Consider the following 18,769-nt stretch of genomic DNA (forward strand, 5'->3'; position numbering starts at 1 on the left):
GGAGGAGGAGGAGGAGGAGGAGGAGGAAGATAAGGGGGAGGAAGAGAGAAAGAGGAACAGGAGGAACAGAAGGAGGAGGAGGGGGAGGAGGAGGAAAGAGAAAGGAAAAGAGGTAACGTTATGAAAACTGCTAGGATTTTACAATTTATTAATTTTGTCATCTACCCCTCTCAAGCTTGGCTGTCCCGGGGAACAGTGACTTCTGACGTCATTTTATAGGGGAACAGTGACTTCTGACGTCATTTTAAAGGGGAACAGTGACTTCTGGCATCATTTTATAGGGGAACAGTGACTTCTGACGTCATTTTAAATGGGAACAGTGACTTCTGGCCTCATTTTATAGGGGAACAGTGACTTCTGGCGTCATTTTATAGGGGAACAGTGACTTCTGGCATCATTTTACCGGGGAACAGTGACTTCTGGCATCATCTTATAGGGGAACAGTGACTTCTGACGTCATTTTAAAGGGGAACAGTGACTTCTGGCATCATTTTACCGGGGAACAGTGACTTCTGGCGTCATTTTATAGGGGAACAGTGACTTCTGGCGTCATTTTATAGGGGAACAGTGACTTCTGGCATCATTTTTCCGGGGAACAGTGACTTCTAATACGTGGTACTTGTCGAAAAATGTGAGGAGGAAGGATGGAAAGCAACCCATTTTCCGGTAGAGGTAGGATGCAGAGGTTTCGTAGCAACTAGTGTCCGTAAGTGGATGAGAGTGGCAGGGCTTGCTTCAAAGAAAAGTAACGAACTCATATTCAACCAAGAGGACGCAGGTTGGAATGAACCCTAAGAGTTGGCAGCAGAGGAAAACCGTCAAACTAGCATGGAGACCTCACATAGGTGAGGGGGCTCGGTGCGTCAGAAAAGCTGTAGAGAGGAAGAGCCCGAAACAGCGACGCTTTCTCTCCTGATGATCTCCATGCCAGAGTCCGGGATACGGAGCGTTCTGCTTGAGTAGTGTGAGCAGCGCACACGGCTGTTTTAGACTACGTCATTTTACCGGGGAACAGCAATTTAACTAGTATTTCACTATAATTATCTCTTTGTTACAGTTTATCTTGGCGTAATCGCCAACAGTATCGAATCCAGCAAGACCAGGTAGTTTATATAATGTCGTCTCGAGTTTCAAGTAAAAGACTAGGGTCATTTGGACAAAAATGTGGCTTAGCGAAATAACATTTTAATTATTTTATGGTCACTCACACAGTTATTGGGATAGTTTTTTTTAGGTGTTTTTTTTTTAATCACGAACGTTTTCAGTTGCCTCTTGATTAAACTTTGCAAAATGATACACGTTCTTCGTACGCCATCTATTAATACATGTAATTTATTACTAAAATCTCTGAACTTATTCGTCCACAGACATTCATGGGATCTGTAGGACTCTATAATTCAATAAAAAGAAGAACAGTGTCTTGCAACCGTAAATAGATTATCCCCTTTCAACTCGGGGATTCCCCTTCTTATTCCCAAATGGTAAAATGGTTACATATGGTATAGGTTAACACCCCAATCAATACTATCAGGTTATTTAAGAGGCGGGACCTCCGAGTTTAACGTCCATCTCCGAAAGGACTGAGCCAAGTGAGAAATTCGTGTAAAGTGCCTTTCCCAAGGACACAACGTCGGACCGAGCTGAGGCTCGAACAACCGAACCCGCAATCTCACGATTACGAGTCCGGTAGCTTAACCACTAGGTTGCCGACGCGACTTCTTATTCCCAGCAAAGATTCTCTACCAGAAAAAAATTGCTACTACTACTACTACTACTACTACTACTACTACTACTACTACTACTACTACTACTACTACTACTACTACTACTACTACTACTACTACTACTACTACTACTACTACTGCTGCTGTTGCTACTGCTGCTGCTGCTTCTTACCATCATTATTATTATTATTATTATCATTATTATTATTATTTCTTTATTATTATTATAAGAAATTGTAGAAGTCCACGTCATGAACTGCACATTCGAACGTGACGTTCATTGTAAATATAGGATCTGTGAATCAGGATTTTTGATCAGGTGACAGCCTTGAGAGCCTTTCCCCTAAAACACACACTGTTAACGCCATGCATGGATAGTTATATATAGTGTATGGCCGGGATGCCGCGAATACTGACAGGCCGAAGTGTTTGATCAGCACAACGCCCATAGTTCAAGGTCTCCGTTCGCGACACTTTAGGGCAGGTTGATGTACTTCTTGTACCTTTTTGAACCCGTTGAACTGGTAAATAGGACACTTTACAGTCTAGAGTATTTACATCCTATATTACGGTATACGTTTTACGTGTGCTTCAAAGGAGCTGATTAATAATTCGTGCAAATAAAAGACAATTTAAGTGGAACTGTGACCCAGCTGCAATTATGTGACAGCGGACAGACGCCCTTATTTGTTAACCCTATCCGTACGTCGTGTTTTACTATCGTATCCATACGACGAGGGGAACTCTGTGCCACCTCTTAACCCTATCTGTACGTCGTGTTTTACTATCGTATCCATACGACGTGGGGGAACTCTGTGCCACCACTTGCCAAAGAGGACATATTTTACTCTTTAAAATCCGATCCGTACGCTTTGCATAGTAATCTGTCAAACTGATTTTTTAAAAGAAATTTTAATACTGAAAATTTCAAAGAGATCTTCATAGCCTACTAGAAGTATTCTAAAATGTGAACAATACAACCCTGGGGTTACAAAATGACCCCAGGGCATACGTATTGGGTTAATTTTTTGTAGTTGTTTATGTGCTGTTCAAATTTGGATTTAATTCTTTTGTGAAACCTTTATTACTCAAGTGTTTACACTCTCTTCTTCATCTAAAACCAGGACGTGACCCCCACTCCTTCAATCATGAACATCTCGACGTTATTCAACATAGAGATAGATATTTGTTTTCACCAAAAGGAAGGCAAATGAACAGCCTTTAAAAAGATGATACCAATAACCCCATACGCCCCAAAATTGACGAGCGCCTGATTCCACCCCGTCATGACACCTAGGTTAGAAAGCAGCCATCAGAACACAGGTTTTGTCGATTTCAAAGGACTACATTGGACGAACGGAGGAGGAGGCAACGAGGCTACGAAAAATTATTTCAAAACTGAAGCCAGAGATCAGGGAAAACTACTGGCCCAAAAAAGACCTAATGTTTGACTAATCCGAAAGGGACCCAACCTTTTACAGGTCTAGAAGAAACCCAATGTTTTAATGGTCCAAAGGGACCCAATGACTGTTTTACAGGTCTAAAGGGGACCCAATGACTGTTTTACTGGTCTAAAAATGACCCAATGTTTCATTGGTCCAAAAGGGACCCAATGTTTTGCTGGTCCAAAAAGAACTTTGTTGTCAGGCTTAGAAGAGGAATTCTCACATGTCTCACGAGCCATTCACAGCGCCAACGGTCAGCCCAGCCAGTCAGAAACCAGCAGCAGTTTGTTACTTCTCGGATTCATACCTTATGAAAATAGATACATCACGCTTATGGGTGAAATTTTTACAATTTATAAGTATGGAATAATAAAAGGCATGTTATAGTCTAAAAATACGATGTCAATAGAAAATCTACAAATTTAAATGTTACCCTAGGGTCAATTTTGGCCAATATCTCAACTTGTGGATTGCGAGTTTGCGAGAAGTAACTCATTTTGTCAGCACGCCTCGCTGATTAAACCTATCGCCACGTGCGCCCTGGGGTCATTTTGTACCCCCGGGGTTGTATTATTCACATTTTGTAAACATCTAGTAATAAGATCCCCCCCCCCCCCCAAACCGCCCTCAACGTTTATTCGCCCCCCCCCCCCTTCCCCGTTTATTAATTTTGGACAACTTCCCCTTTTATCAGCATATAACACCCTACTTGTGACACCTGTAAAATCATACAAATCATATGGAGAGAGATCTTTCTCATATCTTGGTCCATTTATGTGGAACAGATTACCCATGAAACTAAGACAAATAAGAACACTTGATAGCTTCAAAAGACATCTTAAACATTTTCTGTTCCTACAGGCCTATCCTTCATAAGCTTTTAACGTTATCTTTCATTACATTTGTTCTTTTCCTATGTCTGGATGAAAATAGTCTGTGTGTGTGTGTGTGTGTGTGTGTGTGTGTGTGTGTGTGTATGTGTGTGTGTGTGTGTGCATTAATGTATATTGCTTGAGAAGAAAGGAAGTAGTAAGAAAGGTTTTTGAAAAATGGGTATTCCAATGTAAAGCGCATTGAGCTACTTTTTTTGGAAATGCGCTCTATAAATGTTATATATTATTATTATTATTATTATATCTGAAAAAAATATAATATTAATAGATAAAACACGTAAATTCCATCAAAATAGAAACAAAAACAAACAAACAAACAAGTCAAGCCAAAACAAAACAAAATAAATAAATACCTGAGCCAATTATTTATTATACCGCCCCTACCTTAATTAAGAAAGAAGAAGCTGTTTCGTCAAGAACTCCGGTTTTTTATTTTTATAATTTTGCACAGCAACCAATCAGTCTCCACCGGAAGTAACCGTTACTATCAACAGCGTCCGCGGTGTTCGAAGCAAGTTGGCAAGAATCAAGCCTGTTACCACAAACATATTTTACTTTTGTCTGACACAGGGTAAGTGGCATGATAACGTGAACTATTTTTTAAGATCCCCAGTACCGAGAACTATACTATCTCTTCTATGTCGTGTTATCCCCCAAACCCCTTGCCGAAAATAGAATAGATTCTATGATGTTGTTACATTTTGGGTAAGATTGAAGAATACCGGACCAGCGGACTGACTTTGCCTATGTCTCAACCTTAGGAATTCATAATTTCCCCATTTTTAGTATCTCTCAATGGAGAATCTCGGACCGGTAGATCTATTCATTAAAATTTTGTCTGAACACCCCCTCCCCCCTCCTCCACCCCAACCACCCGCCCCACTTTCTCGCGCAATAATGTACGAGTGGTCCGGTATTCTTCAATCTTCCCTACATTTTGTTTAGTTTAGGAGGTCAGGAGGCGCCCTGTATGAGCAGGCTTTAGATAGATCTAGATCTAGATCGACTATATAGCCAGGTAGTAGCTCCGAACAGGCCTCAGCGTCAGTCTCGGGTCTCAGTCAGGCTCAGTCAGGCCTTGCTAGACTTTTTTAGCATCGCATCTAGGACTCAACTAGCAACATAAGAGCCTGTAATAGAGTCCTCTTGAAGTTGCCAGTCCAATAGGCTATACTATACTCTATACCAATGATGTCCAATGGCAAATAGAATCTAGATCTAGATCTAGATGTTATGTTGTTGAAAGATGAATTGTTTAAGACTGTAAGGCTTGGAATTTAGATCTAAAGGATTAGTATTAGATCTAGAATCTAGATATAGACTTGGTTTTAGTGTGATACTAATTTATAGAAGAACAGGTTTACACTCTCAGAATGCACATATATATACTAGAAATCTATCTATCTCCATATATGCCCCTGCACCTTAGATACTCTTAACAGAATGGTTGTTGTGTTTAAAGTGGAAATAGCAGCCTGTTAAAATAGTTTTCAGTGAGTTTGTTTATAGTAAAGTGAGGAACTGAACTCTAGAGATCCATGCAGTAGTCGGAACAGTTATTGAGAATTTGTGATAAAAGTTGTGGTTATTTCGTCGTTGTATACATGAGTATATAATCTAAATTAGATTTAATAGCGGTCGCTCGTTACGGAAGTCCTCCCTTGTATTATATATTGATGGGCAAAGTTGTATATTCAGTAGTTGTTTTTATATTTTCTTAGACTCATACAATTTTAAAGCTGCAACAGTTCTTGTGAATAGTCTGTGGTGGAAGAATTTATAGGCTCTTCTTCTTTCCATACATAAGACGTGAGTCCTATTCCGCAAGTAAAGATGTTTTTCATGGAATATCTTCTTCTTTCTGCCGGGTTTTTATATTTCATTCAACCAGGATATTTATTGGCCCACACAGGCAAAGTCAAAGTGAGGCATTCTTTGCTCATAGGAAGCAACATCCCTGCATTCCGGACAGATCCATATGGATGCTCCATTACTCTCTCCAAAATGTCACTGAGGGTCTTTCTACTGATGGTACCAGTGCATATCTGGTTGAACATTCTTCTGGTCTTTCCTGCAAGGGTACCAGATTTTCCGCTTCCTTTCTGTACTCCCAAAACCACTGTCCTCTCCACAGCAGTACAGGCCTCTGCCTCCTTATCTTCCTCTTCAATCAGGTGTTGAGAGAGACATTTCAGGATCTCGACCTTGTCTGATTGAACCGTGCTGTCAACTGAGGTGGCCCCAACAGCCAGTCTGTCGGCTTTTTTATTTCCCATGTGAACTATCCTATTGGCGTTGCTTCGAAGTTGAGGCAGCAGCCTCCCAAATAATCTTACTTGTGTCCATGTTCATTGTAGTTTTCATGTGATGTTGTCAGGTTGTGAGGGCTACTCTTCAAGATGGCAAAAAAGAAGCAGGAAATTCAGCTGCAGAGAGAGCTGGAGACACAGGAGGAATGGGAGGAATGCCTGGCCATGGAGGGCCTGTGGGGTAAATACGGCGCGGTGTAATCAGGCGCTCGTCAAAAAAATGAAATCAGAGAAATCTGCTTTTTTCTGCCGGATTTGCAATTTGTTTTCAAATTTTTTTGGGGGGTTGAAACGCTTTTATATCTATTGAAAAACGTATTTCTGTGAAGACTTCTATGAAAAAAATAATATAAGGCACCAAAAAATGTAAATTATTTGTTTCCAAGGTCTTCATGCCATGTAAGCAGACTTTTTGGCCTCTTAATAAATTTTTCTCGCTAATTTTTACCTTTAAAATCAGGCGACCCTCACCTCCTTCAATTGCAAATATCTGGCCTTGTATTCAAGATCGATGGGTAATTTTTTAAAAATCACAAGCAAGACGAATGAACAAGCTTTATAATGATACCAATATACCCAAACAAGGGCCTAATTCCACCATGTCGAAACAGATTTGTGTCACGATGTGGTGAAATCAGGCGCTCGTCAATATTTGTGCATTTGAAGAAAATGTGTAATCTTAAAGCTTGTTCATTTGTCTTGCTTTAAGTGAAAAAAATACTAATCTAAGTTGAATAGAAGTTGATATATTTGAAACTGAAGAAGGATGGGGTAGCCTGAAGTCAAAGGAAAGGAGCGAGAAAATGACTTACAAAGCTAATGGAGAGTCCTTTGAAACTGAAATTTTAATTTTGTTTGTTCCTTAATTGATCAAAGTGTTCAGTAATATTAACAAAGACATGTGATTTTAAAAGGATATAAAAGGTGTTGAGTCCAAAAACAGAAATACAATATAAATTGCCTAACGGGTGGAAAAAATGTCAGTTTCTTAGATTTCTTTATTTGGGCGAGTGCTGATTTCATCATGATGCCTCACATTTGTGATTGTTTGTGTGTATGTATTCGTGTGTGTGTCTTTGAGTGTTTGTATGTGTATGTGTGTATATGTGTGTGTGTTTGTGTGTTCAGGCTTGGGCCAAGTGTATAGGGGCTTTGTGTGTGTGGGGGGAGGGGGGGGCTGTCTGAATGTGTTTGTAAATTGGCCCTTTATATGAAATTAGTATGAAAAAGAAACCCAACCAAAAAACAAAGCAACTCAGTAATCTTGAGAACATGTTTTTTTAGTTGCAATAATGTATGGAGATTAGTAAACTAACGGAAGAAAGATTCTGATCTTTCTTTATTGAAAAGTGCTTTTCAGTTATACAAACGTTAGTTATAACTTTGCGTTTTGTTTTTTAAATGATCATGGAAGGAAAACATGTTTTTTCTTCACAACCCTATTGCTTCGATTTATATATCTATATATATCTATATCTATATATATCTATATATATATATATATATATCTATATATATCTATATATATCTATATATATATATATATATCTATATATATATATATATATATATATATATATATATATATATATATATATATATATATATATATATAAAGTACATTATTTTTGTAATTCTTACTTTTGAAATTTTTGAAGTAATTGAAAATTATGCAGAGTCTTTACCTGGGTACCTGGAGGTATCATCTCTGACTCAGAGGTTGACGTGTAATGACTCTCCATCTTTCACGGTTGCGAGCCGCCATTCCTTATTCTGCCGTATCCGGTCCAGAGTCATTATTATTATGTTAGGCGTGCTGACAAAATGAGTTACTTCTCGCAATCCACAAATGGAGATATTGGCCAAAAATCGACACTATGGTCAAATTTGTAGATTTTCTATTAATGCCATACTATAACCCGTCTTTTGTTATTCCATACTTATAAATTTTAAAAACTTCACCTATAAGCGTGATATATCTATCTGTTTCCATGAAGCTTGAATCGGAGAAGTAACTCATTTTGTCAGCATGCTTCACATGCGAGTACTAATGAGATGATCTGTGAACTATTCTGCAGTGGTGGATGTCTACCAGGAGTGGTGTGGTCCCTGTAATGCTCTACAAGGAACCTTCAGGCGGCTCAAGAATGAACTTGGGGATTCGCTGCTCCATTTCGCAGTTGTAAGTTTTTATATAAAGGTTTTATTGAACTGACAATGTTAGGAAAGCAAAGAGTCCCAACCTGGTTTTGTATTGTGATAAATTATAATGCTCTTTGTGAAATGGAGTATGTTTTTGCTACATTTCATTTAACTCTATTAAGCAATAAGTTTTCATCTGTTGTCCGTCTCTCTACTAGATCTAAGCAATTAAGTTTTCATCTGTTGTCCGTCTCTCTACTAGATCTAAGCAATAAGTTTTCATCTGTTGTCCGTCTCTCTACTAGATCTAAGCAATAAGTTTTCATCTGTTGTCCGTCTCTCTACTAGATCTAAGCAATAAGTTTTCATCTGTTGTCCGTCTCTCTACTAGATCTAAGCAATAAGTTTTCATCTGTTGTCCGTCTCTCTACTAGATCTAAGCAATAAGTTTTCATCTGTTGTCCGTCTCTCTACTAGATCTAAGCAATAAGTTTTCATCTGTTGTCCGTTCTCTCTGGACTTTTGGGGGGTTTTTTCTTCTCCTCTTTTTTACCTTTTTTTTCATCCCCCCTCCCCCCCCCTTAAAAAAAATTTAATTCCCTCTTTCTTTTATTTCTTGTATCTTCGTTTCTTTCCGCCGTACTTCGAACTGAATATCACTATTATTGTGTGTGGTGCAATAGACTAATTAATTATTTTTATTCCTGTCAAAAAAACACAAAGCCACTTTGTTCAAGCTGTAACTAATGAAACTCTTAGTCTTAGTATTATCGAAAAGCCTTGTCGACAAACATACATATAACCTTCTCCTTTGTAGTCAAACACAAATCCACTGTTGTAATATTGCCATTAACCAAACTGCTCCACAGGCAAAGGCTGACACAATAGACGCCCTGGAGCAGTACAGAGGTCGATGTGAGCCCACGTTTCTTTTCTACGCCGTGAGTAACCTGTTTTGGCTTTGTTATTTTGCTATTAGTCGTAATTGTTATCATCATGTTTGGTGTGAAGTGAAGAAAGACTTCTCAGTGTAGTTCATTTATTATAAACGGTAGATGATGATTTCATCTGTGAACACGGATTACCAGGGACAATGAATGATACAGGTACAACATACCATGAAATAATATGGGGTACACCACATAATGTACAGAGAACATGAACTAATCTCATATAACAAATAACCATACATGAAGATTCATCAAGTTTTTGTTGTACAATATTTGTTTACCTTTTTTTTAAAAAAGTCGTTTCTACCTCTTTCAACTGGTCAATTAATCGTTGAATTAATTTTTCCTTGATCAATTGAGTCTTAACCAGAACGGCACGCTCCGTGTTGTTTTCGTTTGCCATTTTTCCCAGAAGGACATGAAGTGTGTCGTTTTCACCTTCGTTAATTAAATAATAATTATGATAATAATAATAGATTGCATTCATCTAGTGCTCTATCCCATACTAGTATAAGCTTTGAGTGCTTTCCACCAATCACATATTCATTCACACAAGAAAAAATATTTCACAGAAACAAGAAAAACCAGTTCATCTACATAAAAGAGAACTTTCACAACCATACATTAACTATATATACAAAAGAACTTTTTTGGGTTGTTTTTTTCTTAAATACACATTTCTGCCTACTCCTCCAAATCCATGTTTCTATTGTTGGTCAAATTGTAAGTAGATATGATGATGATACATCCTTTATGAGATTTGGATGTTCAAAGGCGTATTTTTCTCATGTCAGCTCATTGTGTGACCTACAAATTTGGATCTAGAATCCGAGTCACTTTGTAAATCAAGGTTGTTAATCAAATTCCTCAACAATACACCTACTTTTTCTATGTTCAATCTCACTATCTGCTTCTTTGATCTTGCGGATGGTTAATGTTTTTGGCACGTTGATGAACGAGGTAGATCTACGTGAAAAATTATTTGTCAAACAAAAACTTACACAAATTCTGAATGACATGGCAGGTTTAATTCTGGCTGTCTAGGAAATTCCTTCAATTTAATACTGGCTGATAGGAGTTAATATTTTTATCAGTTTTTAATGTTCCTTCTTAGAAACCCCCCCCCCCCCCCCCCCCCAAAAAAAAAAAAGTAGAAGTAACATAATATTGTTGATGTAAAAAGTACTGACGATTGGCTGGCAGAATACTTTGTATCTGAAAAACTTTGAATAAGTAAATTATGACATAAGACTTCTTTTTTAGAGAGACTTGAGAAAATACAGCACCTATGTAAGTATCGTTTCTTATTTGAACATAACCAAGTCATAAACTGTCATATAATTTTTGACTTTTTACGGATCAAAAGTTTGTTCTTCATTCCCGGTCCTGGTAAAAATATCTAAAAGTTTCACGACGTGGTGGAATCAGGTCAATTTTTGGGCATGTTGAGTTATTAGTACCATGCATCTGAAAGCTTAATTATTTATCTTGCTTTTAGCGAAAAAAATTCCCAGCTATCTTGAATAGAAGTCAAGATATTTGCGATTGAAGGAGAATGAGGTCGCTTGGTTTCAGTGGTGAAATTAGCGAGAAACTGGCTACCATAGTTTGGATGCTCCAATAGTTATAGAATGCTTGAAAACTGAAAAATGACATATTTTGTGCCTTTAATCAACGTTTTTCATAAAAATTCACACAGAAATGTGTTTCTGTAAGGGCATGAAAGGGGTTAAGCCAAAATAACAAAATTCGATCAAAATTGCCAAAATGGAAGTAAAAGTAAAGAAAAGTTGTTCCCGCATCTGATCCGGACATTGGAGGTTGTCTTGTTAGTGAGACAACTTCCTGGGCCTTCGGCATATTGTGGTAGGGTGGCCAGTTCCTTTCCACACCGCCTTTACTTCCCCAACTCGAAGTCAGGTACCCATTACTGCTGGGTGGGCAGGTAGGAACGAAAAAAATCCGAGTCAGAACCGAGGCTCGAACCCGCGGACTTTCCGCTTCGGAGACGAGCGCACTAACCGCTCTGCCACCGCACCCTCCAAAATGGAAGTAAAATGCCTGTTTCTTTGATTTCATTATTTTGATGAGCGCCTGATTTCACCTCGATTCCTCACATATGGAAATATTTCTTGACGTTGCTCCACAGGGTGGTGTCCTGGTCAGTTTCGTCCACGGCGCCAACGCTCCGAAAGTCCAGCGAACTCTCACGGAGCAGCTGGCCCACGAACACAAAGTGATGGAGGGGCAGGGAGAGAGGAAGGAGGTGAGAGATCTTCTTGTGTACTTCACTGAATATTGTTGCTGAAGTTGTTGTTGTTTCCCCACCTCCTCCCTCGAGCAGTGCTTCTGACTGAAGTTGTCTTTAGGCCATTCCCAAAGTGGGGATATTAACATGTTTTCATGCACCGTAGAATTATAAATGGGCTGATTTATCAATGTCATGATCTTTATCTTTGTCCCACTTTGTTCATCTGTCTTACTTTGTTCATTCTGTCTTACTTTGTTCATTCTGTCTTACTTTGTTCATCCTGTCTTACTTTGTTCATCCTTGTCTTACTTTGTTCATCCTGTCTTACTATATTCATCCTTGTCTTACTTTGTTCATCCTGTCTTACTTTGTTCATCCTGTCTTACTTTATTCATCCTTACTTTGTTCATTCTGTCTTACTTTGTTCATCCTTACTTTGTTCATCCTGTCTTACTTTGTTCATCCTGTCTTACTTTGTTCATCCTTGTCTTACTTTGTTCATCCTGTCTTACTTTGTTCATCCTTGTCTTACTTTGTTCATCCTTGTCTTACTTTGTTCATTCGTGTCTTACTTTGTTCATCCTGTCTTACTTTGTTCATCCCTGTCTTACTTTGTTCATCCTGTCTTACTTTGTTCATCCTTGTCTTACTTTGTTCATCCTTGTCTTACTTTGTTCATTCTGTCTTACTTTGTTCATTCTGTCTTACTTTATTCATCCTTACTTTGTTCATTGTGTCTTACTTTGTTCATCCTTGTCTTACTTTGTTTGTCCTGTCTTACTTTGTTCATTCTGTCTTACTTTATTCATCCTTACTTTGTTCATTGTGTCTTACTTTGTTCATCCTGTCTTACTTTGTTCATCCTGTCTTACTTTGTTCATTCTGTTCATCCTTGTCTTACTTTGCTCGTAGGTGGTTGGCGTGTGCTCTGGTGTGGCTTGCTTCTTCTTTCCTATCAAGCATGTACTGTCTTTATCTCCCCACCTTCTTTTTTATGTTTGGTACTCTCTTGTAACACCTTATATCTTCGCCACTTATATGACCTTATTGTGTTGCAAGTGGCGTTAAACTCTTACTAAAACAAACTACTTTGCTCACGCTCTCCCGACAGGTGAAGGACACCGTGATGACTCGCTCCCAGGAGATCGAGCTCCAGAGACAAGAGGAGGAGGAGGCCAGGAGAGAGGCAGAAGGTGGGTCTTTGAACGTTCTTATCTGATTACTGGGTGGTGGGAGGCCAGGAGAGAGGCAGACGGTGGGTCTTTGAACGTTCTTATCTGATTACTGGGTGGTGGGAGGCCAGGAGAGAGGCAGAAGGTGGGTCTTTGAACGTTCTTATCTGATTACTGGGTGGTGGGAGGCCAGGAGAGAGGCAGAAGGTGGGTCTTTGAACGCTCTTATCTGATTACTGGGTGGTGGGAGGCCAGGAGAGAGGCAGAAGGTGGGTCTTTGAACGTTCTTATCCGATTACTGGGTGGTGGGAGGCCAGGAGAGAGGCAGAAGGTGGGTCTTTGAACGCTCTTATCTGATTACTGGGTGGTGGGAGGCCAGGAGAGAGGCAGAAGGTGGGTCTTTGAACGCTCTTATCCGATTACTGGGTGGTGGAAGGCCAGGAGAGAGGCAGAAGGTGGGTTCTTGAACGTTCTTATCTGATTACTGGGTGGTGGGAGGCCAGGAGAGAGGCAGAAGGTGGGTCTTTGAACGCTCTTATCCGATTACTGGGTCGTGGGGAAGCTAATATATAGGGCCTTTGTGGCCTTGTTTTTATGTTGCTGTGGGTCCCGGGTGTCTTGCCATTGGAGAAACAATGTTAGGTCAGAGTTGATGGAAACAGATGTCCAGATACTTACTTTTACTCTTACTTACTTTTTCATTCCTCTGGTATCCTTAGGATGTCGAGGGGAGGTGCAGGTTTCGGTCCTGTGCTGGGTGTGTAGCGTCTGTGATAGATATGTTATGTTGTTCCAGGACCTTTTTAACCCCATCCTGCCTGTGCAGATAAAGGAAAGAAAATACTCAATTGTACTCAGAGAGGGAAAAGTAAAAGAAATAGAAGGCCTGGGATATTTTATTCTAAATAGTTTTGCTCGACACAATCAATCTTTGCACAAATTTAGAAACTTTTCTGGAAAGCTGATTACCAGGCATCCTCTTTGCAACAATAAAAAGTCATTGATAGTGTGCTTTTTTTCTTTTCAAATTCAGTTTTTAAATGCAGATTTAGGTTTCTTGTCACTTATAATGTTTTTGACAAAGAGATGATATCTCAGATTACAATGCACAATGTGATTATGCGCTGAATGCTGTCTCAAGCTTTAAGGTGGTTCCAGTAGCCGTTATCTTTTTATGTGTACTTCATATTTCTATCCTTTGCTCCATTCCAGCGTTGAAATTTGATAAGGGTACGGATTTGACTGCTGCAATAGTTTGGTTCACAAAGGTTCAGAGTTCTTCCCGAGTTACACTTTCTTTTTCATCTTTATTCTTGTTCTTTTACGAACTGTACTGTTATGTTTTTGTTTGAAATTTTGCCATAGATACTTGTGGGTTGATATGGAAATGGAATGGAATTATGCTCTCAGTGCATAAACTACCGGTACATTGCGTTCCCAGATCAAAGTTTTGTACTCTTTTTCTCACTTATGCTGATCATTACATTGGACAAGCGGACAGACTCACTATTTTTTGTGTCTTAACATAAGTGAATACTGATATACATAGTAAAAATGTAAATTAACTTTAAGAATTGAAAAGATCTAGGTATGTTTTAAAGTTTCTATCATATTCCAGTCTTTTGCTACTTTCCACTTTTGAAATATGGCAGAGTACAGTTTTGTCAAAAGTAAGAGTTTAGTTTACAATGGCGTAGAGTTCTTTTCTCTTGCTCACTCTGCTGGGCTTGACAGTAAGGTTGTATGTACTGAGATTTCTTTAAGCTACACACATCAACACGGACTCACAATCTCTGATAATCTCATATTATGTCTGTGTGTGTGTGTGTGTGTGTGTATGTGTGAATGTGGTGAAACACCAAACCAATGTGCCAGGATCTGGACAATAAATATGTATCTTATCTTGTCTGATCTTATCTTATCTTATCTTATCTTGTCTTATCTTATTATCTTATCTTATTGTCTACATTTACCCAACTGGCTCAGTGCACTGTCGTTCAGAGCATGTCTTTAGTGTCACACATTATGATAGCTGTTTGGTGACTCGATTCAGATCCCTCGGGTGTGTCCTCGCCAAAGCGTAGGTCAGCACAGCCCAGTGGCGTCGCTCAGGAAGGTAGCTGGACCCTACTGTTGTACCCTCCCTGTACCCCTCTCAGTCGTGTGGTCTTGTGGCTTTTTTTTTCTCCTAGACATTGGTCTATCGTGTCGTGCGTGGTGATTTTGTCCCCTCTCGTTGGCTGTACCCTTCCATGATTATTCTGCAGTGTGTGCCGATACGTACCAAGTTTTTACTGGTCATTGGTGTGAAATACTCTTCTTTTCGTTGCACTAATGAATTTTGTCCCGCCGTGCTGCGTGAATGTACTGATCTTGAAATTTTTTTTAAAGCATGATTGAGTGTTGCTTTGGAAAAAAGATCGCTTCTTGACCAGCGATTCTTTTTGGACAATCAACTAAACAAATTTGTTTCCTCGAAGTGAATGTTTGTATATACATAATACGTATACGTAACATTATATTACACGAGATCTAAATGGGTGTAAATGTAAAGTCCAAAAGTCTGCAGTTGTTTTGTCTCTGTGTCATTATTACCAGCTATATTCTTGTTGCAAATAAACATGAGTTGTTTTCCTGGCTTAGATGTGCTGTCTCTAACTCAGGACTCGCGTGGTTGATGACGATGATGCGGGAGTCTGACTATTTATGGTTGTGTCAGTGTGTACGCCCTCCTCTTGAGTTTTCCGCTTGTATTCATCATTATAATGTGTGCACACGAACCCGTCTTTTCTTGAGATTTTCTTTTGTTTTCTGAGGGAAACAACGTGATTTATCATTGTTGTTTGTTACTTCAAGCCAAAGCTTTTACGTATTTTATTCATCTGTTTGAGGCATCAAGCATTATTATCGTGTCTTCTTCTATACTAGACAGAACGCCTTATATATTGGTTCTGGAATTATTCTTTTGGTTGGGTTGTTTTTCGGAGGGGCTTTTTTTTTTTTGGAGCAATTTTCTAGATGTAAAAACTGGACGTTTATCTGGGAAGCATCACTGAGGAAATTGGCATTGTGTTGAGAATGTTGGCTGAGCTGCATGAACAAATTAATTAGTGTAGCTCAAAACCAGCTGAAAGAGAAGAAAATTATATTTATTCTCTTGTTGAGCGTCTTGCCAAGTGGTGTCAGGTGTATTGAATGACACAGATATTACATTTGCAAACTGACAGCATGTCTGGGTAGACAGGAAAGATTAACTTTTCACCACAACTTATTGCCCTACCAGGTGACTAGCGGCCCACATTCTTTGCTGGGGGTCTGCTCCTTCTACTTCTTTTTGTTCTAACTATTGTCCAGTTGGCGGATGCTCTGGTGTGGTTTGCTCATTCTTTCCTATGAAACATCTATCGTCTTTATCTCTCCTTCTTCTTTTTTGTGTGTTACTCTCTTGTAACACATCAATTCTTCGACACTACATTTAGCGACACGGTGCCCAGGTCCCGACTTTTTCCTTATATTATATCATGAGTAGACTTTGGTTGCCTCTCTATACCGACAACTCTCTGTAACGACAACTCTCTGTAACGACAACTCTCTGTAACGACAACTCTCTGTAACGACAACTCTCTATAACGACAACTCTTTATACCGACATTTTCTTTTTCTGGTCCCAACGATGTTGTTCCAGAGAGGCTGCTCTGTATGGTGTGAACTTGCTGTACAACTTTTGATCTAATGTGATCTCCTGTGTCTCCTTTGTTGACCCAGCCTGCGGAGAGGAGGCTGACCGTAACCCGACAGTGGAAGTGTTAGCGACTAATGTTTCTTTCCGTCCTAGTTAGCTTGTCACTTTAGATAAAGTGTATTCCTCACTCTTGACATTCAAGCATGTCTCCAGGAGTTTACTGTATGGAAGGTCCACTATAGTTCACACAAGATATTTCCAACATTTTGACGAAAATTCACTTCTTTTTTTTTTTTCACTTTTTTTTGTCTCCTTCGGGAATATTTGTGTGAGGCATCGGGGTGAAATCAGGCGCTCGTCTAAATACTGAAATAGAAGAAAACATAAATTTTCTGCCAGTTTGGCTATTATTTTTTTTGTCGAATTTAGTTTTTGGGCCCAACTCCTTTTATGTCTATTTAAAAACGAATTTCTCTCTGGATTCCATTAAAAAATGTTGATTTAAGGCTCAAAAAATGCTAATTTTAATTTTTCAAGGACTCTCAAGCTATGGAAGTTACCAAACTTTGACGGCTATTTTCTCGAAAAATTTACTTCCAAAAACTGGTGACCACGACCTTCTTCAATCGGAAATATCTCGACTTCTATTCAAGATAGATGGGTGGTTTTTTTATCGCATGCAAGACAAGTGAAAGTTTTAAGATGATACCATTAACTCAACATGTCCAAAAATTGACGAGCGCCTGATTCCACTGCGTCGTGACAGTTTTCTGTTGTCACATCTAAGAGATTTTATGCCGGTCTTTTAATATGTGCTGTGTCGATTTTTTAAGAAGACTTTTGCTTCTATCGTTATTGAACGTGCTGCAAATTTTTAAAATCCAACTTTCTTTCTTTCCGCACTCTTTCTGTCCTACATTTTTATCTGCCTCTCTTGGAAAAATACCGTAACTATAATTGTGTTTTGTTACCGTACAAAAGTGTTCACAAGTTCAATTAATCACTTCTTTGAGTTTGCTGAATTTGTTATGTATGCTTTTTTATTTCACCGATATCATTACAGCTTTTGATGTCTTTATTTGCAGTATTGGTGATGGTTTTGTATACAAAAACTCACTGGAAAATTTTAGAATTAGATTGTCAAGCGATTAGTTTAATTGGTTGTTGTCAGTATTTGTTCTATACGTATAATAATATTATATATATGGCCTTAAAATGAAGAGCATTGTAATTTTTAAAAAGCAGTAAAATGAAAGCTAAACGTCAGGCTTTCTATAAATGCTATGAAATAAAATCTCCTGCTAGCACTGGGCGAGTCAAAGACCAGTTCAGCTCTTCTTCATAATTTTGTTTTCTTTTAGATTTATATATTTGTTATACAGGCCAGTTGAAAGAGTATGACATTTTGTTATAAGCTTGAGTAGTATAATAGTGTTGTTTCGTATAGCGTTTCCATTGTCATCAAACTTTCCGGACAATGCTTACCCCTGGAATATCTCAGAGACACAATTGAGAGATTGTTGTAGATCAGTGTGGTTCAAATACTGAATATGAGAGTAGGTAGCTGTGAACTTTACTGTCTAGCCATAACTGTTCTTTGTCAAATTCAGTCATGATATTAGCTCTCTAACTGTTTTGGTGGGTGGTTGGCGGGTGCTCTGGTGTCGTTTGCTTCTTCTTTCCTATCAAACATCTATCGTCCTGATCTCCCCTTCATCTTTTTTATGTTTGTTACTCTCTTGTAACACCTCTAATCTTCTGGCGCTCATATGACCTTATGCAGTTGCGAGTGCCGTAAAACCTCTACTAAAACTAAAACTAAACTAACTAACTGTTTTGAGATTACATTAAATTTCTCGATGTAAGTGTAGAAATAATCCCCCCAATTATATACAGCTGTATTTTGTTTCCATAGAGGACATTCCAGAATGCTGAGCTGAATGAAGTACTTCTGGTTTCTTTATGCACATGTATTCATCTGATCAGTGGGTGGTTGGAGGGTGCTCTGATGTGGTATGCTCCTTCTTTCCTATCAAATGTCTATCGTCTTTATCTCTCCTCCTTCTTTTTTATGCTGGTTACTCTCTTGTAACACCTCTAATCTTCGGCACTTATATGACCTTGTTGTGTTGCAATTGCTGTAAAACTCTTACGGAAAAAAAAGTCATATTATTATGATAAAATGAGTCAGCTTGATTTTT

The 18,769-nt window shown here is 38.8% G+C and overlaps 1 protein-coding gene across 1 annotated transcript in view; it reads left to right on the forward strand.

The window, feature by feature from the left end:
- Window positions 1-4,537: 4,537 nt before the first annotated feature.
- The window catches only part of LOC101847690 (thioredoxin domain-containing protein 3 homolog), a gene marked incomplete in the record, with an annotated part of 55,992 nt that continues 41,760 nt past the window's right edge, over window positions 4,538-18,769 (forward strand). The window contains 7 exon segments of the mRNA XM_005108985.3: window positions 4,538-4,633; window positions 6,440-6,552; window positions 8,450-8,553; window positions 9,383-9,454; window positions 11,613-11,729; window positions 12,826-12,907; window positions 14,940-15,002. Coding sequence (XP_005109042.2) covers window positions 6,462-6,552; window positions 8,450-8,553; window positions 9,383-9,454; window positions 11,613-11,729; window positions 12,826-12,907; window positions 14,940-15,002 — 529 coding nt within the window.

This window comes from Aplysia californica, unplaced genomic scaffold (genome assembly GCF_000002075.1).
Source record: "Aplysia californica isolate F4 #8 unplaced genomic scaffold, AplCal3.0 scaffold00740, whole genome shotgun sequence".
NCBI lineage: Eukaryota > Metazoa > Mollusca > Gastropoda > Aplysiida > Aplysiidae > Aplysia > Aplysia californica.